Below are 23,691 nucleotides of genomic sequence, written 5' to 3' on the forward strand. Positions count from 1 at the left end.
ATGTTAACCACTTTTTTATGTCTTGTCCCCATTCAAAATATTCAATGGCTTGGGTTCAGCCCCATGGAGATCACAAGCAACTGAAATCAATTGTTTCCAACGCTCTGCTAGAGATACCTCTGATAGTATCAGCTATTAAAAACAAAACCAAGATCATGCGCACGTTCTCTAGCAAAGAAAATTAAATGTCCATGGTTTTCGCACAAAAGGAAATCTTAAGTATTGCTTAACTGTTTTTATCTTTAGAGAATACTGTCCTTTGAGAACTGCATATTGCAATTAAGAAAAATTAAACTGCTACCAAAAATGTCCTCTTTCAAAGATGTTCAGTTGTAACCATAATGTTTAGTAACACAGGGTGATTTTTTTTTTCATCCAGATGAAGCTAAAATTGGACATAAAAATATTTAATTGACTCAACTGGCAAAAGTTCTATTTAATTCCATTGGAATTTTGCCATCAGAGCTGTAAACATGTGGCTTTTGATAACACATGGTTAACTAATTCTTTCATATGAAGCCAGGAAGCAAATATGGATGAAGCTGTACTTGAGATTAGTGACTTTCCCACTGACAGCTTAGGTATTTATTGTATTTTAATCATAGTGGGATGGAGTGAGTAGCCATACTTTTTGTGTATCACTTCAGGACACATCATAAGAGCAGAAGTCCACCCAATAGTAGAGGAGTAACTGCACTTTCACAGCATCTGAAAGCTGGCAGGGCCTCAGCGTAATTTTTACTACGACTCTTACATTTTTTCCTCAAAGATGAGAAAACTACTTATGTATTATAAAAGTAACTGAAAAACAAAAATAAAAGAAAAAAAACCCACTCTGAATTATTGCTTTTTTACATTATTTTGCAGAAGTTCAACTACTTCCTGAGTACTCAGAAGCCAGATACTAGTTATTTAAGTCCCTGTTCATAAATATAAAATCCAAACAAAAGATGTTCAAACTAGCTGAAATTAAAATAGAAATCAGTGTTTTGAACCAGTTAAAATAAAAATAGAGACGAGTGCTGTGAATAATCAGCGTTTGGGTTTGTTCTTTTCCAAACTCCTATATTTATGCAAATATGTAAAAGAGCAAAATTCTAGTAATTCATCTGGGATTATGTACTATAGGGGACTGATAACACACTGTGGCCTCCTTAATCTTTAAATCACCATTCCAATTCAAATGGCCTGTTGGGGCACCAATAAAATGTTAATATTGCTAACCAGTACTGAGATTGCCAGACATGTTTCTTTTTACACCATTAGAAAAACACAACAGATAAGACCCCACAGCGTACAGTTAAAAGAATTGTCAACTAGGAAAACTAAATAACAAATGTCTTTGTGTGATTCTAATACATTCACTTATGTCTATGCTGGAAAAAGTAGATCTCAGCTGGCAACAGACACTGAGAACTGAATCTGTCAAGAGAATGACTTATCCTTTCTCACTGAGGTGGTCTTTCTTGGAAGGACCAGCTCAGTGTGTTACTAGTGAGAGAATACATCCAGGAATGGGACACCCTGGACACTGAAGTTCAAGTGGAGGTTTCTAGCAAAACTCCAGGACACTGCCTCAGTCCAAGCCTTGTTCCAAACCATCTGACTCATGCTTGGCAGCGTGACAAGGTAAACAAGGGAAAAGAAGCTATTGGCCAGGCAAGTCAGCAGGGAAGTTCATGGGTGTCAAGATCTCTCACCACTGTCATTTTCCAGTAAAGCTCTCTTTGGTGCATGATTTCTAAGCAGTTCCACACGCTGCTTTCAGAAGTTCCCCCTTCTCACAGGCTGGGACTGAATGGGTGGTGGGCAGGAGAGGTGAGTAGGATGAAACATTGAGTCTCCTCCCACCTCTTCTCTTCCCACTCTGCCAGCACCTTGCCGCTCAGTCCGCAGGCAGTAAGTAACGGGTTCTTGCAGCAATCACAACAGTTTGAGGGGAAAAAAGCAGCACTCTACTAGATAAACAACATGTCTCTTTTTCCTTGTAGTTTCTATCACTTTTTAGTACGGACTCTGCTGTCACTGTTGCAATGTATTTTCTGTACTTAAAGGTGGAGGCTGACTTTTCAGAGTTGCTAATCTGGCACTGGTTTTGAACATTAAATTGACTTCATATACAAACAAAATGATGATGACATCAGGGAAAAGAAACACATTGTTCATGAAGAATTCCAAGTGGCTGGCTGGAAATCTTCAGGACAGGACTATACATTGTGACTTGCTAAACAAGCTAAATACAGACAGTGCTTCAGGACACAGCAAGGGATGGGGTCTGAGCCCATTTACCCTCCTCACTGTAGTCACTGGAAACTAAAATCCTTTCCATCCAGAAGCAGAGCAATTTTATTCTGCTTCTTTTCTGTATGATATGTAGTCAGAAATCAAGCAAGAATTGGGAATGCACAAGAAAGTTACGATCAATTTCTACAAGCATGAGAAGCTGGTAAAAATAATTTTTACTTTTCACTGCTGCATTTTGGGGTTAGATTACAGAAATTCCTTAGAAATGGATTCTGAAATATCACAAGGGTCTGTACAACTCAAAAGGTATCTTTTTGTTAAATAAACTGCTACTACACCAAGCACACTATCAATCTAAAATTTCAGTTGCTTCTGAAGAAATTAGATCCTCGGGGACTAATATATATTCTGAGTTTTTTGGTTTTTTGTTTTTTACTAGCTTCTGAATGAGCTTCTTCATCTTCCTGCCAGGTTCTGTGCAAGGTTGCAGTTACACGAATGTCCTAAACCCCACTTTCACTCTGAATAAAGACAATTATTTTGTCTTTAAGTTTACATATAGATTCTTTTTGTCTTAAGACAATCTCATTTTAAGCTATAAATACTGTAAAACACTCCCAACATTTTGCATCACATTTTATGAAACTCTGTAGAGAGCTCTGGCTGATTGATTATGGTTCTTCAAATACGCTCGAGAAGAGCTTGCTCTCTATCAAGTATGAAACTCCCCACAAGCACTACCTGCCAAAATCAGTCCTTTCTAACATCAGTTATCTATATAGAGAGGGAAAGATATTATTTTTTAATTTTTCCCTCAACTCAGGACACTACCACACTAAACCTTGCCTCTTTTTTCAAGAGGGTAATAAGATTGATAGTCTTGAGGGGGAGAAAGGACCCACAGACTCACAAGTTCACTCAGACTTTCTTTTCAAAACAGTGCTTTAACTCTGGTCATCATGACTACTGTGAACTGGAACTATTAAGCTCCTGAACTGAACAGCCTTCATTGCAATTAATTTTTAAAATCCCAGTTGGCAGATTTTAACAGCAACACCAATTCATCACTCTTGAATATGACATTTGTCTCTTGGGGTTTTTGGTCACTTCCTTATATGATGGTCTTCAAAGCGCTTTCACAATCATAGATCTACTCAGAACTACCTCTGAAGTTAGGGCTAGTCTGGTATACCAAAGAATGCCAGGGCTGCACAGAGAGAAAGTAAATCAAAACATGGAGCTTGTTTATTAGACTGTGCTGGAGGAGAAAAAGAGAAAGGGGTCTAGCCCACACGTAAGAATACAAAGGAAAATTACTGTAAATGAAGTTAATTTTATTATTTCTCTCTGACCTCACAGTTCTCTCTCCTTAATCCTCTCAGCCCTTCATAAAGTAGGAATTTTTTCCCTCTTCTTGTCAACCTTGCTCCTTTCAGACTATCATAATTTAGAAATCTTAAAACTGACACATTTCATGTTTAGCAGAAATGCTCAATCTTTGCCCAACACAAATCTATCAGTTTTGCAGCTTTCTCCAAAAGCTCCTTTGCTTGTACATTTACAGCTCCAGCTCACTTCAGAGTCCTACTAAGACAAAAGCATGATGTAATAGGATGTGCTCAATTAGATGTCACCAATCTTCATCAGTTTAGGCATTAAACCTATGTCTGATCCTGCCAAATCACACCTGGCATAGGCTGCATTATCTTCATGACTGAGAGCCTTCAGAGATTTCATTATGGTCTGTGTTGAGCTCACCAATCAGCTCACGAAAAAACTGTTTTTCTCACATTTAGACAGGAGACAAAAGCCATCAGAATGTATTCTGACAGGGATGTATATTTTTTTGTACGCAAAATACAAAGCCTACCTCTTTCTCCTGGTCTTCCTGGTTGACCAGGACTTCCTGGAAACCCTTGCATGCCTGGTGATCCTTGCTCGCCCTGTGGCCCTGGAGCTCCTGGCCGACCTGGCTCACCAGGAGGTCCTGCGATGGTTCGTGTTGAGACAGACTGGCTTGGAATCTGGTTCAGAATAGAGTTATATCTTGCCATATGACCTGTCAGGAAAAATGTCCTCATTTTCAAGTTGCAGTGAAGAATCTGGTTCAGCTAAGCTTGAACAGAACACTGGCAGATCCTCAAGGTTTGTCATGCTTTGATAATATGAAATTGTGCACTTGTTGGTGGAGAAACAGTGGTTTAGGGAGTACAGAGAAAAAAGGAAGAACTACTGTGTAGAATTTTATTTCCTAGCTTTGATGGGGTTTCTTTTTGTATTTTATGTCTATAAGAATTTAAAGTTGTTACAGCAGAAGCTTCTCTGATCTATAATAGATCTGAGACAATTCAGGCTTTTTTTAGATGCTTGATGCTCATCAGCTCTAGTTGGATATAAATCTAGTTGAATGTAAATCTAGTTGGAACATAAATCTTGCCTAGCCTAAAACGAACAGATCCCCTCCGATGCTCTGAAAAGCATCGTATTTTAAGTAATTGTGGCAGGAAAAGATCCACTGTAGAGATAGAAGCATATGAACTATTGGTGTATTTACCCTGAATGAGTTGTTCACACACTTGACGAGCGACAGCACGGACCATTGCTTGGGACTGGAGATCGCCCTGGATAACAACAGCAGCAGTGTCATAACACAGTTTTTTGCATCATTTCTATCTTAAAAATGCTTAGAGCAATGAAAGATATTTATTATCCCTGAGAGATTATATCCTCACAGCTGAGAAAAAAAGCCAAGGAAATTTTGCAATTTCCCTGGTTCCCATTTATGTTTTTAGCCAGCAAAGAGAGGTCTGAGAAGATAACCCTAATGAGAGATTTGGGGACGTGCTTAAAGTCACATACTTCTCACCTTCAAAGCATTAATGTAGCTATATATAAGACAATGTCTGGAAAGCAAGGAGGTTTGACAGATTGCACAGAGAAAACTATTGTGCCTGTAAACACAGAGAAACAAATTGTCAGAGAAAGCTTTTTCTGAGACAGACCAGAATGGAAAAAAAATGGTGGTTAATATGAACATAAACTTACCCGCTCACCCCTTTCACCCTTAGCTCCAGGAGGACCCTGTGGAAAGATTCAATACAAAATTAATTCTCATTTTGTTCTTGCTCAAAATTTTTAACCCCTAAACATTGTCTCCCTTGCAACATCACAGTAGAAGGAGAAAAAACAAGCAATGAGCAAGATTTCAGGAGGCTATGTGACAATAATGAATGTACTTTTTCCATTTCAGTACTCAACAAAATGTTCACCTTTGGCAATTAGATGGAGACAATGACTGACTCAGGGGTTTGTCACATACTGAATTCTCTTGTTTAAAATGGCATCAAGGGCATGCCACATGGCATTTCACATGGCTGAAATGAGTCTAATTATCACTGAAGAAGAGAAGGCTGATGTGACACAAAACGTCAGTCTGAAATTTGTAGCATTTGCTTCACCAAGGCTCTTCAGCCACCAGGAACAAGTTGTCTGGGGCAGTTACAACTTCACCAGTGGAGGTTTTTGGGGTAGGCTAGACATCTCTCAGAAACTCCTGAAGCAAGGAAAGGTCTGCATGAAGAGGTAACCAGCTGACTGATGCACGGTTAAAGCACAGGTTATTCTATCCTGGGAAAGAGGAACTCCTATTATTTCTAGGCCTCTTTTCTATTACTCTACCTTTTGGGAAAGACAGTTAATTAAACTCAATAATGTTTCATCCACCTAGCTGTTTTTTTCAGAACTACGAAAGTCTAAACATTCACAGCAGAGGTCTTACATGACTCACAGGAATATCTACACTCTAGAAAATTTAGTTCAATATCTGGAACATGTGTTTGGACAGGAACTGAATAATCAACATGTTTTACATTGACAGTAATAAGTTCCATAGCTCATCAAATCTCCTCCGTAGATTCCATGATTGCACTTAGAAAATATGCAGAACTGGGCATTAGGTTATTATCTTGTCTTATATATTATTAGTCATTTCATTTCCACTTAACCAAATAAAAATACATGCATTGGACTAAATCTCCAAAGCAAACTGAATTTGGAAAAAAAAAATTATATTCTACAAATCGAGTCAGAAGTACACACTGTCATATTCTGATGCCTTTATAAAATAAATAGAACATTCGCTGGAAAAAAAATTGAGCAGGTTTTTAAATTAACCCAATAGTCAAATGTTAAAATTGAATACACAATATTATCTGAAATGTTACAAAGACATCTACTGTACATCTCTTCTACATAATTTGCACACTCATTTTATAGTTGTATTCCTCTCTTCTAGTTAAACTGGGATTCTTATTATAAAGAAAATAATATCTGAAAGACAAACTTAGTATTAGAGGTTCTTATTATTTATTTTCAGTATAGAGGGTATAATTTTCCACACAGTGAAACTGATGGTCAAATTTATAATAACATTATAGAAAAAGCCCTGATCATTAGTTAACTGCCCTGATGTAAACTCAGAGCAACCATGAAAGTCAGTTTTTTATTCATGCAATATTTTCAGTTTAAAAATCAGAATAATATTTTGGAAATATTCAGGTTAATAAATTACATACTTTAACTTCCTGAGAGTCGCTTGAAGTGCAAAGGAAAAAAAGCAGAAAGTAATTACATACAGTCTACAAATTCACATTCTGTTATGTTTTTAACCTCTGTGTTTTAATCTTGTGTTTTGACTCTCTAATCCCTATATTCCAAACATAGTATGTAAGATCAACAAATAAATTTCTTAATGAAGAATGAGCAAAGAAAGACCAATATGATGTTTTACTTAAGCACTAACTGCAAACAGATCATAAGCTATAAATATTGAGGTTTTTTGTAGAACAGTGAAGCCAGGATCAAAAACCAACTAATGTACAACAGCAAATATAGAAGTATTAATTCATTTTACTCACAGGAGCTCCAACATCACCTTGCGGCCCCTGGCTTCCAGTAACACCTGGAACACCTGGAGCACCAGGTATGCCCTACATGGGAAAAAGAGAAAGAAAATTCTTGGATACTTAGTGGTGATGACAATCAACATCCATGAATCCCGATGAATGAAATAACTGTGTGATGGAGAGGAAGTACACAAAGCAGACAGTTCTGCCAGTCAAAGACCAGAGATATTGGCAGAAATGACTAAGTGCATGTTGCAGAAAAAAAAGAGCACCAAAAGCACTTGAGAATAATGCACTTGAGAGAACTGAAGAAAAAAACTTGAGAATAGCACTTGAGAATAATGGACTTGAGTTACTTGCTTTCTGGAACAGGCATAGATTGTTGAACTGCAGTACTAAATCCTATGACGTTACTACCATGTTCAAGCTTGCTGACTCAAAACACTATTTGTAAAAAGAACATGACTGCTTGGACAATACTCAATACCATGAGCAGTTTCACCTAACTTCTTAAATCTAGAAAAAAGGCATTAACTTTGCCTAACTTCCCTAGCTGAGAAGGATGAGACAGATTCTGGAGGCAATGTGTCTTGCTTTGAAGGCTGACTGTGGCCTCTGCTGTCTTTATTACTCTGTGAGAGCATCTGAATACCTGCACTCACCTCCAGCCTCCAGACCAAGCAAAACTTGCTGATTCATGACAGCTAACAAACCTAATCTGAATTTCTTGGAAAACTAAAGTCTTGTTTCAAATGTTAAGAGTACTAATTCCCTTTACATAGTGCAGTTACTTGACTAAGAACAAGCTATCAATCTATTGATGGAGCAACTATCTCCCCTTCCCAAGGGAGACATTTTTTCTTGAGCTAAGTAAGAATGGAAAGAAATTACACTGGACAAGCAGCTTTCTGCCAACCCTGTGCGTCATGAGAATTTTAACTTCCAAGGAGAACCCTTGGACTTGGTTTATCCACTGAAGCCTAGATAACAATGACCTACAATCCCCCCCAAATCCTCCTTTTTTTTACAGTAATGAATTCCAAGGGCAATACTCACCATTGGTCCAGGGGGTCCTTGTGGGCCTGTGGGTCCATCTTTGCCAGGAAGGCCCTATAAAAGAGAATGATATGCAATTTTATCAGCTTTTTATATATAATTCATTAATCTGTTCCATTTAATCTAAAATACCTTTTTTAAATTTTTTGCTTTGTGTTTGTTGTTTTTTGGGTCTTCTTTTTCAAATTAATAACTGATGGTAGTGGTTTCTGGGATGAGCATTCCCTTATTTGCCCTGGGGAGGGTTTATTTCTGAAAAGGAGCTATTGCATAGCTGATATTTTTTAAAAATCCAGCCAGTCTCACAACAGTTTTTAAGTAAGAACCAGCAGTGCAAACCTCTTTGTACTGGCAATGTTCACCTCTGAGTAAATTTCACTTATGACACTGCTGTAGTGAGGTAAATGAGAGTGTTTGCTGTCAGACTTCTCTACTACAAGATGGGTCACACTTCTACATCTGTTCTCACTGGTTGCAACTATTCACAGGCCCACTGATTAAGTGCTGAAAGACGGCAATTGAGAGTCTATCTGTCTGCCCAGCAGTACTGTACATATGTACTAGCTATCACCGAGGTCCTGATTCAGGAAGGAGCAGGAATGCTCATGTGGTTTACATTATGAACGTGCTTCAGAGCTTCCAGAAATGAGAGCCAAAAACTAAAGATAACTTGGAAACTGGAAAACAAGCAAATCATAGAAAAAAGGCTGACCAGATGCAGAAGAAAATACACTATTAATAAAGTATTCTTGCAAATTAACCAATATGAACATTTTGTCTCCACATGCTATAAAGCATAGGTTTCTGAAAAAACTGGTGATAAGTCAATTCTTTAATTACTACACAGCCTAAAAAGGAGAAATATGACCTTATCTCTGGCTCAATACGAGAATATGGAGGTGAGAGTAGAAGGGAAGAGAGAGTTTGAAAGTGTTTATGCTGACAGACAAAGTAAAGAACTTTCTAGGCATCAGTATCTCATAGAGCTTCAGAAAAAATACTCACATCATCTTTGTTTTGTCCTTTTTTTCTGAAACTTTATTTCTGACATGGTTTTAGTAATGAATATAGCATGAACTACTAGTTTTATGCTTCACATAATTTGGAAACTATGATTCAAACTTGCTATCATGTGGCATTAAAAACTGGTTGGGGAATATTATCTGCCATGTACCTGGAAAGGATTTTTTTAAATTCCACTAAAAAGGTGTTTTGATGGTAAAATAATCCACATAGTCAACTCATATTATGTCACCTATGCATCCTTTGTCTTGATAACGAAATACTTTCCTATTTCACAGTGTAGCCAGATGGTTTCTGAAGCTTTGGGGACCAAAGCAGGTCCCCTGTAACAGTAAAAACTAAAGCAAACGTCACAGCTGAGTGGCACTGAAATAAAGATACTGGTAGTGTCCCTATCACAGTAGTTTTAAGACATATACAGAGAAAAGATTGCAAGCCTAGCTCAATTAAATAAATTTGTAAAGGAAAGTGTGTTCGGTCTTCAAAACTGTTTTTTCTAGAGGAAACAGAGAACGGTACCTCTGGATACCACTGGAACCTCGGAATGCATTAAAACTATAAAACAGAGTTTCCAATACTCTCTGGAAGAAGCATTTAGTTGTGAACAATGTTTTGAAAAGTTCAGTGATAACTATTCACAGTTTTATAATAACATGGAAGTTGCTAAAAGATAATACAAACTAGACTTGGTTTTGTAGTAGTAAGACCTTCAGGAAGACAGATGCCTTCATATTTATAAGTATGTTTCACATTTTAAAGCAAAGATTTGAAATCTGCATTTATTTTTGATCAGTCCTAAAGCAGGATGAAAACTGGTCGGACCTTCTGAAGGACTCAATTGAACTGGGAGGAAAGAAATGGAGAGCTTTCCACTGACTTCTAGGAGCTAGTGCGGATTCACACAAACTTCTAAAGCAAAATAACACTGTATGTTCCTCCCTTCTCCTATCCGAGTCAAAGAGTAGAACAGTATGATCAGAACTACTACATTTTCATTTAATATGTTTCATTATTTATTTCTTCAGAGCCATATTTTACTCTTGGCTGCTCAAGAATCATCTCTGGTCTATTCTCCTACGATTCATTTCTCTTGGCACTATATCTGTATCGCTTGGCTACAAAAAATCACCTCCTACTGTATTTGTTAGATGTGAAAATTGTTATTTATAAATGAAGTCAAAGAGTGCTTTGGTTCAAGAAAGAGTATGGCAACACCTATTCTCTCATGCAGGTAAAAGACCAAAGATATTTGTTTGTGCTGCCAACAGTGTTTGAAAATGATGTTACTCAGACCATCCGATGGCCAGAATAGATCTGATACTCATTCTGAACTTGTGAGTAGTGAGCAGAGATTAGTAAGTACCAGGAAATTGGCAGGAGAACTGGGAATGTATTTCTTCTGGCTCTTTCTCCCATTATTTTTGGTCTGTGTAATGTAGAAGAAAATAGACCATTGTGAGAATTCACAATGTTGTATTCAGAGCACTGAAGCCTTAAAGATATTATTTTCTCTCCCATTTATTGATATCCTATCTTTGCTTATCCACCTCCAGAATGACTGGGGGAATTACTCAGGAGAACAGCACTTTCTCTCTGATGCAGTCACATCCAGGATAGGAATGACTGTACAGAGACACTGAATCTCCTCCATGGAGCTGCATGTCCAAGAGCAGGATGGGACAGATTTTGATGTGTGACCTCAGACTTAATCTGATTTAGAATCAAGATGTATGTTATTTTGGAAGGCTAACTTATATCAGGGCAGATTTTGCTAATGGCATGAAAATCAGTTATGGAGAAACAGTGTAGCTATGACAGAATTTTTTATAGGGAGTTTTATTTGCCAGAATACAAATGGCATTACAGAATGTAATGTAGGCACCAGCTAAATCCCTGTAAAATCTCAAGTCTGGTGAAGTCAGTGGACACTGCTGCTGACTTCACTAGAAACTCTTTAGCTCTCAGTAGCCTGGAATTTGTTTGGGGTATCTGTGGAGAGGTGATTTTTTCAATTAGGACTAGACACTGGCAAAACCTCAGATGAACCTACTGAACCCAGGTTTGAAGTATTTTCATGCACAGCATTTAAATGTGTCTAAAAACTCTGCAGCCTGGGACCCATGACTGCCCCATCTTTCATTTTTCTTTTTCAGGCGAAAAATTAAAAACCAAATGTTCTTCATTTCAATATAAACCACTGCAACCATCAGAGAAATAATACCAAACACTACCTCAGTGTATTAACCTGAGGTGTAGTTTACAAAAGATTTTGCGCCAACATGAGCTATTTTAAATTAAAGCTAACCTAGAAAAATAGCAGAACTGTGGGTTTTTTCTAAAAATATTGCTCAGAACACACAGCCTTTACTTAAATAAAATAGGCTAGTTCTGCCTTAACACACAATATGTTGACTTAGCATTTCCTCTCTTCCTTGTGAAACTAGCAGTGCCATCTACAAGCTGATAGTCTGAAATGATTTTACTATTAATTATTTTATAATTAATAATAGTTCTTAAAATACATATTTCTTGCATATCTTTTGTTAATCAGCCATGTTTCTTCTCCAGTATTTGCAGTGTGGTATTAAGATTAACATCTGGAAGATCAAACTCCTTTTCTTGTGTTTCCATGTCCCTTTGCCTATGCCTTTGCTTGCAAATTAAACAAGCTCTTAGAGAAAAACATGTGACAGCTCATATCGACATACATAACTGCATTTCTGTAGTTTTGTGGAAAAGCACCTGGGATTCCTAGCAGACAACAGGTTGAACATGAGTCATCAGCATGCCCTTGCAGCAAAGGCAGCCAACCACAGTCTGGCTGTAGGAGCACAGCCACCAGGTTCAGCAGCAGGTTCAGGGAAGTGCTCCTTCACTTCTATTGAGCACTTTTAAGACTACTTCTGGAGTGCTGTGTCCAGTTTTGGTATCACAAATACAAGAAAGACTGACATACTGGAGCAGGCCCAGTAGAGGACTGCCAAACTGGTCAGGGATTGGAGCACAGGACTTATGAAGAAAGGTTAAAAGAAGTGAGTTTGCTCTGCTTGGCAAGCTTCTTGCTGTCTAAACTACCTGAGCGAGCACTCAGAGATGGAACTACCATTCTGAGTACCTTATCTTTAGACATATTGCTGTCTAAACTACCTGACCATCAAAGAGATGGAACCACTCTTTCACAGGTGCACCGTGATGTGACAAGAGGCAACAGACACAAGTGGAAAGAGGGGAAATTATGATTAGACGTTAGGAAAATAATGTTACAATGAAGGTGGTCGAATAAATACTCTCCTGGATTTCCCAGAGAGATTATGGAATCTTCATACTTTGAAGTGTTCAAGACTTAACATGGGCATGAGCAACCTCATCTAGTCAGACCTGTTTTGAGCAAAGCATTAGACTAGATGACCTCTGAAAGTCCCTTCCAACCTTAATTCTATGATTCTATAAATCCCATTAAGCGTGCATTTAAACTGCCTCCTGGAAATAGCTTCTGATCTATGCTATCTCCTGAACAATATGCTGGAAGAGTTGTAATTGACCCAGCCCAACACTGCCAAGAGGAATGATAAGCATTAGACTGCACGGGTCACCAGCCAATGCTCCAAACCATGTTCTGGCAACATCTAATTTACTAGTCTAGACACAGGCTTTGTCTCACAGCTGATCTCTTTGCCCTCCTACTCTGAGAGTGAGCTGAACAGGAGCCTTTATGAGCTGAAGAAATGTTAAAGAGATTGAATCATCCTCTCTATCAGTTAGGGATATCTTACTGCAGACCAGTGTCTTCAGGGAGGATAAGGAAGGTCAATGCTTCTGGACCCCAGTGCTTCTGGACTCCAGTCTAGCTGCAGCAGCTGAGCAAGAGAAATAATCTGACAGTTCAACTCTGTGGTGCCACCTCTAGCAGACATATAGGGAAGCACATCCAACAGAGCTTCCTCCAGAACTTTTTACCTGCTAAGAACCATGCCTCTTTGCCCAGAAGAAGCTTTGCCAGGAGAAGACACCCTTGGGAAACCACCTGGTGACAGTGAGCAGTGACATCACAGGCACAGGAAACACAAACTTGAGATTCAGAATGACAGAGATCCCTCCCTATATTGCCTCATCAAGCAGAGCATGCTTGCCACTCAGGATGATATATTAGGCTTCTCTTGTTGCAGCTGTGTAGATCTGTCCTCTCAGGTGGCCTGCACCTCGCAAGAAAGAACAGGGGTTGCAACTGTGACCTGACCTGGGATAGCAGCCATGGAGCTATGGGAAAGGGAAGACTTCTCCCCCTTCTACCTAAACATATAAACAAGGGTAAGTCTCAGTCTGATTCCAAACTTTATACTCTTGGCTGAAAGAGATGAACCAAAAGCACAAGAGAATCTAATTACTGTCTACATACTCACCAGAAGCATGATGTCAGTTTGGATTCTCCTGCATGTACAATCCAAGCTATATCTTTCAGCATGATATGCTTGGGAGAGTTGGTGGAGAAACACAATCTGTTCTCTTTAGTAAAACCTCTCTATATTGCCAGCTACAGATATGGGACAGTAATAGAGGACACCAAACAAGCACAGCCTCAGCCATAAAATACAAAGAAACCATTTTCTATTTTATAACATCTTTTATGACACTCTTTTATAACTGAAAGCTGATGAGAGGGGAGGGGACTGTTCCTAATGTGGAGTCTGAAATGTAGATTTAAACCAGCTACCAGATAGGTTTAAAAATATTATCATGGATATTCAGAAAGTTTGCTTTATTATCAGACAACACATTTTTTTACTATGATTCAACCCTCACATGGTATTTTTATTACATCCCACTTTTTTTTCATAGTGAGGGTATTTCTTTATGAAAATGATCTTTGTATGAATTCATACAACTGACAGAGGATATGCTCTATTTCCTAGTGAGGTACTAAAAACCATGAAAAAGAAATAAACTAGAGACTAAAAAGAAGTTTGGAAATACAAAAAGAACCTTTATGGACTAATTTTGAATTAAAACATTAAGAGAAAAAAAAAGACCATTTCTCATATGATTTAAAAAATAAAAACAGAAATTATGAACTATAGAAATCAAAACGGAAGGAAAAAGAACTGCAAAAGTGAAGTGATTCTAACTTCCAGCAACTAGAAGCAAAAAATCTCCATTCCAGGACTTCTTGAGTCTAATATCACATTATCCCCAGTTCAGAAAAAGCTCTTGGAGATCTCCCAATAAGTATCAGTCCTGTGCTTACCTCCTATTAAAATCAGTGTGATTTAGCCATCTATTTAAGTACTTTACAGCACTGGTGTCACTAGAATTAAAAGATTTCAATGAACAATAAATACTAATGAGGAAACGATGGCTAAGCTAAGAATAACAGAAAACCTCAGTTCTAGTAGTATAATAGCTGCAAAACAATTTGGCGTCTTGGCTACCAGGAGGAAGCCCAACAAAGGGAACATTAAACAAAAGGGCAATTTATTTCTCAGGAATTTTCCAGTTCCCCTTTGCTGCTGCTGTAGTTATTCCCTTTATAATTATGCCTTTCTCCAGTGCCTGGCCTTCAGAGACTGTGGTGAAATCATTGGTTTGAATCTTCACCCATTAAAAACAATTCTATGTTGTCATAACTTCACAGGAATCAAATGCGTTACAACACCATAAAATTAGTATAACATCATTATTTGTTGCCATAGAAATAATTACTGCTGGACAATACTGCACAAGGGTCACACAGAGACAATAACAGGCTAGCAGACCTAATTTTATGAGATTTAGGCTATTTATCCAGTTCCTTTGATTAACACCAGAAGAAATTAAGCACATGAACAAAGCATTATTACCATATCTATAAAAACTAGCAATTTATGCAATTGCCTTGCCTTATCATAGACAACACTGAAGTCTTCTACAGAATAAGCACTGCGTGGCCTTTCCAGGCTGTATCAAAAGCCTTTGCTGCACCACTCTTGCCCCTCAGCTTTTCTCAGAAATGCCACCTTTCTGCAACAACCTGCTGACTACCACGTGGGAGAACCAGACCAGTTCTGAACTGCTGGCTGACATTAAGACACAGCTGAGGGCTTCCACTGGTAAACATAAAGTTAGCTACAGAATGAAGGAAAAACCCAGAGATTTCCTCTCCCTGAATTGCAGAATGCTCAGTGTCCCTCATGAAGAGGCATGCAGACAGAGGAGGCACATACCACGCACGTTTACAGCATCTAGCACCATCACCTCCACCTGTCTATGACTGAGACTAGAGAGCATGGTAGCAAAAATCTAAATGTCCATCAGGCTCCAGGTCTTTATTAACTTGGAGATGTACAGGTGACGCCAAGCTTGGGGAACTTAGGGGGAAAAAAATTCCAATACATTCAAAAAGAAGACATTAAAAACACGCAAAAAAAAAAGCTTCCATACAGAAAAAGGCATCACAATATTATAAGTAGGAAAAGGAATATATTTCCCTTCACATTTCACAACTTAACGGAATATTAGAAGGCTATTCATCTGATTAGAAGGTTATTCATCTGATGATACTGTTATGAAAATCTTTATCTTAATAAAATTACTTTCTTTTCTTTATTTTAGAGAAAAACATATAAGCAGTGCCCAAATTCTACAGTAACTTCAATGGAATTACTTCTATACATAAAGATATGCCAATGATTAAATTCATAATAGTAAGCTCAAATACATCTTTCATTACTGGAATGTTTTTTTTATAACAAGGTCTCAGGTTAATGCCAGAAATCCAAAGAAAGTCCAAGTTTTTCTAAAGTTCAAGTTACATTAACATATCCAAAAAAGGATCATGAATATGTAAAACTTGTTCAAGTGAAACTGAAAAGTCGTATTTAATAATGAACTTCTGCTGTAGACAGTAACCTAGTATTATGGTAACAATAACTTTCCAGTGCCTGTCTAATAACGAAACAAAAGTCTCCCCAAAGAGACAGGGAGGAGGACTTACAGGTTTAACTGCACACATGAATATGAAGATTTTTTTACCGATTCCCAGACAGGCTGTAAGTGTATTCATTTGTTCTACCAAAAGCAGAATAAGGTTGACTAAAATTTGACATTATTCTTCATCTTTTCCTCACGTCAGCAGTTTCTACAGGTATTGTTTTACATTCAACATTAAATTCTTTTATAGTTGTCTCCGTTATTCCTTAATTAGCTCGAAAGCAAATTTAGATCATTGCATTTGATTTCATGTTAATTATGCACCATTTAACCACCATCTTATTTTATATGTATAAGCAGATGGATTAATTGGCAGTGCTGGACACTAGTGGCATCTATTCCTATCAAATACATTAAACACAAACACAGTGCATGGCTCCCCATTACTCATCTAGTATTTCTCAACCCTGATCTACCAGATGGAAGGATACTCCACCCCATCTGTCTTCTCTGCTGATTGTCACAGAGATATGGGTCTCCAGAAATGATAGAGTACCAGTGACACAAACTATAATAAATCAACCACACTGGGAAACATGTCCATTATGGAATGGAAACACTTAGAACAAATGCAAAACATGTTCATTTTACCTTACCCTTTGACCTTGAGCTCCATCTCTTCCGGGTGAACCGGATGCTCCTGGGACACCCTAGGCATTATAAAGGGAGGGCAGATGATGAGATCTAGTTAAACAGAATCCAACTAAGTCACTTTCCAATGAAACTGTATGACATTCTTTTGGATAAATGTTTTGGATAAATAGAACTAAGGAGTTTAGTAATTGGTAGAGCCATAGAAGAGATTCAGTAAAGAAGGTATTCCTGTGAAATGAGAGATGGCTTAACAGACATTGTTAAAATGCACAGGTTTCATAACTCCTCACTACTACCCCCTGTTAATAACATCGATAATTTTGTCAAGTCAGGCTTCCTGTGCCACTGAACTGAAAAGAGAGCTTAATTTTCCACATCATTCTTGTGTTGTGTCACCAGTACCTTAACCTAAAAATACAACTGCTATTTCTCTCTCTCATTTCTAGAATGGAGTCTGTTACCATATTGTCTGAAGTCAGTGCAGCAGTATCAAAGGGGAAATACCTGACTGAGCAGGATTACAAGTTACATCCAGCAGTTCCCCATCGTTCAGATGAAATGTCACTCTCTGGTTCATGAAGGCTGCAGAGCAGCAGTCTGGGACCATTACTGCAGTGGTCCAAAAGTCTAACAAAACTGATTTATGAGGAAAGGCTGTATTAGTTTACTATCCCTAGCACACAGGAACAAGAAGGGGAATCTGGTAGCAACCAACAAATACTGGAGGGATATAAGCAGAAAAGGAGCATCTGAAAAGGGAAGATCAAATGAACTTGGAAAGCAGCAATAATTTGGAATGCAATCTCCAGACACCAAACTAAGATTCACTGAATACTACAGCTTTTTAAGATGCCAATCTTGTGAAAGATGGCATCCAAAAGATTAAGTGCCTGATCTGTCCTCCTAGATAATTCGAGAAGGAATTTAATGGGTTTAATGTGAAAACAAGCAAATGTTAATTATTCACTCTGTAAGCAGAAATCTAAGTGTGGATAGTTTCTTAAAGACCCAATTTCAGTGTTTAACAAGGTCAAGAAAGTAATGGGTTTTTAAGGCCCTGAATGATTTGTTCACTGCACCCCAGCATATCCTAGATTCCTGATTCTAAATCTCATTCAAATTCACCACAATACCATGCTTCTCAGCATTTTGGATACATGCCTTAAATTCACAGTGATGACAATTCAACGTTCAAACTTAGTAAGTGACAGATTAAATGATAACTTAGGGAATACCTGCAGGCCAGGAAAACCAAGATCTCCCTTCTCTCCCTTTTCACCTGGTGGCCCCTGCAAATTAAGAATCACACATAGTAAACCAAATACGTGGTTACTTTCCTAATTTTAATAGTTTCTTCCAGCTTCTTTGGAAAAAAAACAACTAACCAACAAACCCATAAGAAAAAAGACTATTTTTCCTGCTGAAGGCAAACCTACAGACTCCATTTGCAAAACTGTAAACTAAGAATTTACAAATACAGAAAATAAAACTCATTTTAAAAGACTTCAGAATTAACCTGACAAAACTATAGCCATTATGTTACAAAAAAGGTAGTTCTTTTATTTTTTGCTCAAAGGAATCTGTTTTTCTTCAGCCCTCAGAAGCATTTCCTAGAATGATGAAGCCAATGAATTTCTATGGAAACTAGATGTGTTTCTAAAGTCCATACACAAGACAAAGATATACTTTTCTAGATAGTAAACTACGTTTAATTAAATTTTATGCAGAAACACAATTTCTCTATGCAATAACTATTCTTATCATTTATGTATTCTGTATTATTCTCTGATGACAGTATCATCAAGAATATACAGTTTTGGTAAATCACTTCATTATATTGTACAGCAGTATCATACAGACTGGGTAAAAAGAAGAAAGTGTATGATACTTAGTAAATTTTGAAAAAAAAAAAAAGTCTATCTGAAAAAGATATATATCTACTACCTTTCAATGTCTGTACTCATCTACTGGAGACATATATGAAACAAGATTACTGCTCCTGGTTCATAATTCTACCAACGTATCTTTATGATGAAATTCTGAGACTTATTTCATAACAGCATTGCAAACTCCATGCCTTACGATCTCCTCTGATGATAGACTCTGTAAGTGGAGTGAATACTATTTTGGCAGTGAATATGGTGTTCTTGCTTGGGTATACCTTTCAAGTCAGAACTGATCTGCGATGAGCAACACCACAACCAGAAAAAGATAAAATATTAACAGGTTGGTTTGGGGCCATGTTGCAACCCCCGTTTTTTTCACGTCTCCAGGCTTGAATGATAATACCTGGTTCATATTCAATTTGCAATCAAATCCCCCCAGATAACAAAAAGTTCAGATCCAAATATAAACAGGAATGTTGGCACTGAGCCCACGTCCACTATAAGTTAAACCCAAATCCATGATTTCACCTCAGATATTGAAATTCAGATTCTGATCAGGACACCAAAAGATATTTCAGTCTACTCTAAGATATGTGCTGTTCAAAACATCACAGGAAAGAACCCCATTGATTTTATAAGTCTCACTGGAAGCCCTTGGATAGAAAGTCCACTGGGTCCTTGTGGTCCTGGAGGTCCTTGTGGTCCAGGAACACCAATTTCACCTCGAGGTCCATCTGGTCCCTATAGCAGCACAGGACATAAGTTAAACTCTTATCATATGGACAAAGGCAGCTTCTGTTTGAAGAATTAAATACCAATAGACTCAAAAGCATCTGAAATATGGGTTAACATTTGACTGAGCAGTTAGGGTTCAATTTAAAACTGCCTGGTTCCATTATAAATACAAAAAACATGAAGATTTATGCTGTGACAGTAGCATTCTGAATTTTATATCTTTTATCAAGGAACAAACAGGACAAGCAAATGTTATGAAAAGAGACACACCAAATGCCAATGGCATTTCACTATGCTTTTTCATCAGCGACATCAGAGACAATCTGGAATTCATTTCAAGGTTTACATGCTGCAGAGATAAACCAAGAACCTGTGCATCTGTCAAGTGTAAAGTGCTGTACAAAGTACCTTTGGACCTGGGTCACCACGATGACCTTTGGCACCTCTGACACCTGGACCACCCTGTGAAGCACAAGCACAGGACTTGATGAAAACCAGAACTCTCAAATAAACAAAAACAAAATCCAGAGAAGACCAAACAGTTTTTTTCTTGCTCCTGAATCAGTGTTCAGGAATCAGTGATTATCCTGTCCATATCCTTCCACTAGAGTAATTAAACTGAGAATGTACTTAAGTGTGGCCATACACAGGAACAGATGTAAACACAGATGTGATTACCTTCTAGAGCCAAGAATGCACATCACATAAGCATCAAAATAACACTGAAAGCTACCACAGGGATGGAAATGTATGTATGCGGTCATGGTTCCTCTCCATTTGCTGAAACTTTCTGCACATCTGTCCGTTCTCCCCAAGATAACCACATTGTTAAAAGCTGAGTTTCGAAGGACTCAGGAATATTTTTCAGCCAGAACAACTCCAGGATCTATTAGATTTACCATGGTTTAATTTAGAGCTACTCTTAGGTAAAATTCTCTTTTCTTAGGCAAAATTCTCTTTTTTGCTTCCCTCAGTGGTGACTACATCTGTTAATCATTTATTAGCCAACTGTTGCCTTTTTTATTAGTATCATCTGAGACACTGGAGTTGTATGTATCTATGGATGGATGCCATGAACATGTTTTGCATATACATGCTGAATAATGTGTTTTGTCCTCTAGGACAGCATAAATAAAGAAGGATTTTTTAACTTTTTTCAGATCAATTTCCCTCTTACTCCACCTGAGTATATTGCTTAATCTCTTGGGATATGAGCTTTACAGGGATTCTGCCGTTTGGACTCAAAAAGTATCTTGTACAACTAGGCACTGTGACTAAGCAGTGTTCTTTAGAGGCTACAGTAAGTACTTATAAAAATAACAGCAGTTACATTAAAGACATAAAAATAGAAAATATGCTTATCAGATTAAATACGTATGTAGTATCTATGAGGCATTAAATAGGAATCCCAATAACAGGAACATTTGGAAATAACTGCTCTTCTTCAATTAAGGTATCATGATACAGTCTTCCTATGTGTGATCACAGATCAGTTCTCTACTCCTTTTTCCAGCCTCTTCAGTCTTCCCACTTCCATCCCACAGCTGTGTGGCCAAGACTCATTCCATCACAGTCAGCTCTGACCCTAAAATCTCATCCCACGCTCTTCTCCACAGTACTGTGTTCCACTTGCCAGTTCCCAAATTCCAGGTCCTCATGTTTCTGCATTCCAGCCCAGTAGCTTCCCTCTGCCCTTTCTCCTGCCTCTGCCTTTCTCCTACCTCTCTCTGACTAAAAATTCTATGCAAATGCTCAGCAAAATAACTGCAACTTTTTAACATAAATCACAGTTTTCTCCCATTTTGTTCTCAGAGACAGATTACTTCTTTATGGAATAATGATACATATTTAAAAATAGCCCCATGATAAGCCATTAAATCGTATGTTTTAGCATTCACACTGAGTCTAGTACACTTCTCTGTGTTTTAAACTCAGTAACATTTGCTTGGTAAAAGCACAAGTTCCAGAAAAGCATTGATTTAAGTTGAAGATATCACAAGAGCCTCCCCCATTTTTCTAACAAACTTGTATTGGTGGTTATTCCCCTGCACTACTAAACTTGTGTCAATAATTTAAAATTTTTCACTTCTTTGGCTTTTGCTCCTAGACAAGAACACCATTATGCCTTTTTCTCTTATTTTAATAACTTCTTAATAGCCCGTGCTTTCCCCCAGAAACAGTTCTTAATCAACTGTTATCAAGACCCCTCCTTATTCATTTTGAACAGTTAAAACCTATGAAGCACTGGAAGCTTTTCATTACAATTTATCTTCTCCAGTCTTCCAGTATTTTTTATCTCCTTCCTCATCTTCTCCAGTTCTGCAACACTCCTTTCAAAATGAAAGCATCAGGTTTGTGTGCTATCTTACTTTACCTTTGCATGGGGAACTTCAGACAGTGTGATCAAATTGTGGCAAAGATTAAGCCATAAAAACAATATCCCATAATGAAATCTGCCAGATAATCTTAACTCTAAACTATATTTTGTCTTACCCAAAATGACCCACTTTCTAAAAGAGCTTAAAAAACATTTCCAGGGATACTATCCCAAACAAATGGAAGCCTTTCATTTGGAGTAATTTAGCCTAATGTCTAAAACTGGCTATATAGTTGAATCGTGATCCCTTAAACAGAAAAATCCTTGGCTTAGAGAAAAGTCATGTGACATTTTAATGACTTGGAGTAGTATTGACCAGACACAGCACATCTGACTTTCTGACTTTTGGCTGGCGCAGAGATGAACACTGACTTTATTCTGTTGCTCTGTTTTTTCCTAGGCTTTTTACTTTTTCCCAGAGCTATGCCATCTAACAGTCTGGCAAAAAAGTATCACTCATAAGAGGCTGAGGTCCAGAATCACATACTCCTCTGCCTAGGCAGTGATTTTTCTGCTTGATTTTAAGCCTCCTCTTGCATGGCACTGTGCTACTCAAAATACTGTTAATCCTAAATGTAATAAATAGAAGTACATTATTTTACTGCTGGATTAAGCTTTGCCAATTCCCACTCTACATATGTTTTGAACTATAGTCATACACATCCTTCCGCTCAAATAATTTTAAAACATTTTTCATTTTACTGTGAAATGTGGTCAAACTACTCAATTTTAGTTGTATTTGTGTGTGAATTATCCCACTGCCTTTTCCACAGAACAAAATTTGGACACATATATAGAAATTAAGACCTTAATCCATACTTGATTTATAACCTACATTCAAATAGGAGAACAGAATAACATTTCCTTGTTCAAGATACACCTCTTCAGTGAATTTTCTCCTGAGTTCCTTTTCAAGTTTTTGTACCAGAGTTTGAAGAACAGTTCTTGCAGAAAGACTAACTGCTGAATTGTTACTAGGATAAATGTCTGCCAGGGTATACTATGTGAATGCCTTATGTGCAAGTTAATTTTGATGTTGAACATGTATCTCATGTGATTTGTGCACTTTAACCTTTTCAGAAACTTATTTTCCTTTGTTAGTTATCAATCTGGCTGTAAAAGAAAAAACACATGACCATTCTACAAACATCCCGGTTAGGATTCTCATTAAACCAAACCAATAATAGACCATTGCAAACAGAGCCTACAACCTTTCTAAACTGCTAAAAATCAGCCTTGAGATATGAGACGGAGTTATATAACTTTAGTGATCCACATCTCAGTTGTCTGGACCTATTGCCTGAGTTCTTCCTCAAGCCAGTACAGAGAAAGGAGATTTATCCTGTCTTTCTAAGATCCTATGCTGAGATGGAAGGAAAGCTAATTTATTGTCATCTAGAAGAGACTACCTAGTTCCACTGGTCATGCTTAGATATACACTTATTTAACATTTACACAGTAAACACTTCGATGAGTGCTATCAAAGCAACATCACAAAGTATAGGTAGAAGTTGTGACACTGTATCTTATCATTCACTATCCAGCTAGAAAAAGCTTCAATTCAGCATTCACCAAAGCCAATTAATTTCATATGCTCTCTCCCATTCAACGCGTTTGGGTATATCTCTGCCTCTGGGAGCTCCCAGAAGAGCCAGCACTTTCAGTTCTGCTTTCCAATAAATATTGTAGCTCTTGGGTAGGGCTTTTAAGACAGGAAAGACATCTTTCATCTTTTACCACACAAGGGGCTTTGTCACATCCCACACTTTTAATTCATAAGCATGCTCTAAACTGAGCATTTCAGAAATCTAAACTCCAAGCTCCATTTAATACATGTATGCTAGAGTAGACAGATAGCAAGTAATTAAAAAATTGAAACCAAATGGCACTAACTATGACATATCTACTA

General features: G+C 37.7%; 1 protein-coding gene across 6 annotated transcripts in view; it reads right to left on the minus strand.

Annotated features, from left to right (window-relative positions):
• COL14A1 (collagen type XIV alpha 1 chain) overlaps positions 1-23,691 on the minus strand; it is a 126,577-nt gene that overhangs the window by 8,734 nt on the left and 94,152 nt on the right. For all 6 annotated transcript variants that reach the window (XM_032999644.2, XM_032999643.2, XM_032999646.2 and 3 more), the window contains 9 exons: positions 19,814-19,867; positions 19,316-19,411; positions 18,020-18,073; positions 16,787-16,840; positions 8,205-8,258; positions 7,161-7,232; positions 5,290-5,325; positions 4,799-4,865; positions 4,115-4,303 (listed from right to left, as the gene is read on the minus strand). In XM_032999644.2, the coding sequence (XP_032855535.2) occupies positions 4,115-4,303; positions 4,799-4,865; positions 5,290-5,325; positions 7,161-7,232; positions 8,205-8,258; positions 16,787-16,840; positions 18,020-18,073; positions 19,316-19,411; positions 19,814-19,867 (676 nt within the window). The remainder of the gene's footprint in view (positions 1-4,114; positions 4,304-4,798; positions 4,866-5,289; positions 5,326-7,160; positions 7,233-8,204; positions 8,259-16,786; positions 16,841-18,019; positions 18,074-19,315; positions 19,412-19,813; positions 19,868-23,691) is intronic.

The sequence above is a fragment of the Tyto alba genome, unplaced genomic scaffold, assembly GCF_018691265.1.
Source record: "Tyto alba isolate M040663 unplaced genomic scaffold, T.alba_DEE_v4.0 Super-Scaffold_9, whole genome shotgun sequence".
NCBI lineage: Eukaryota > Metazoa > Chordata > Aves > Strigiformes > Tytonidae > Tyto > Tyto alba.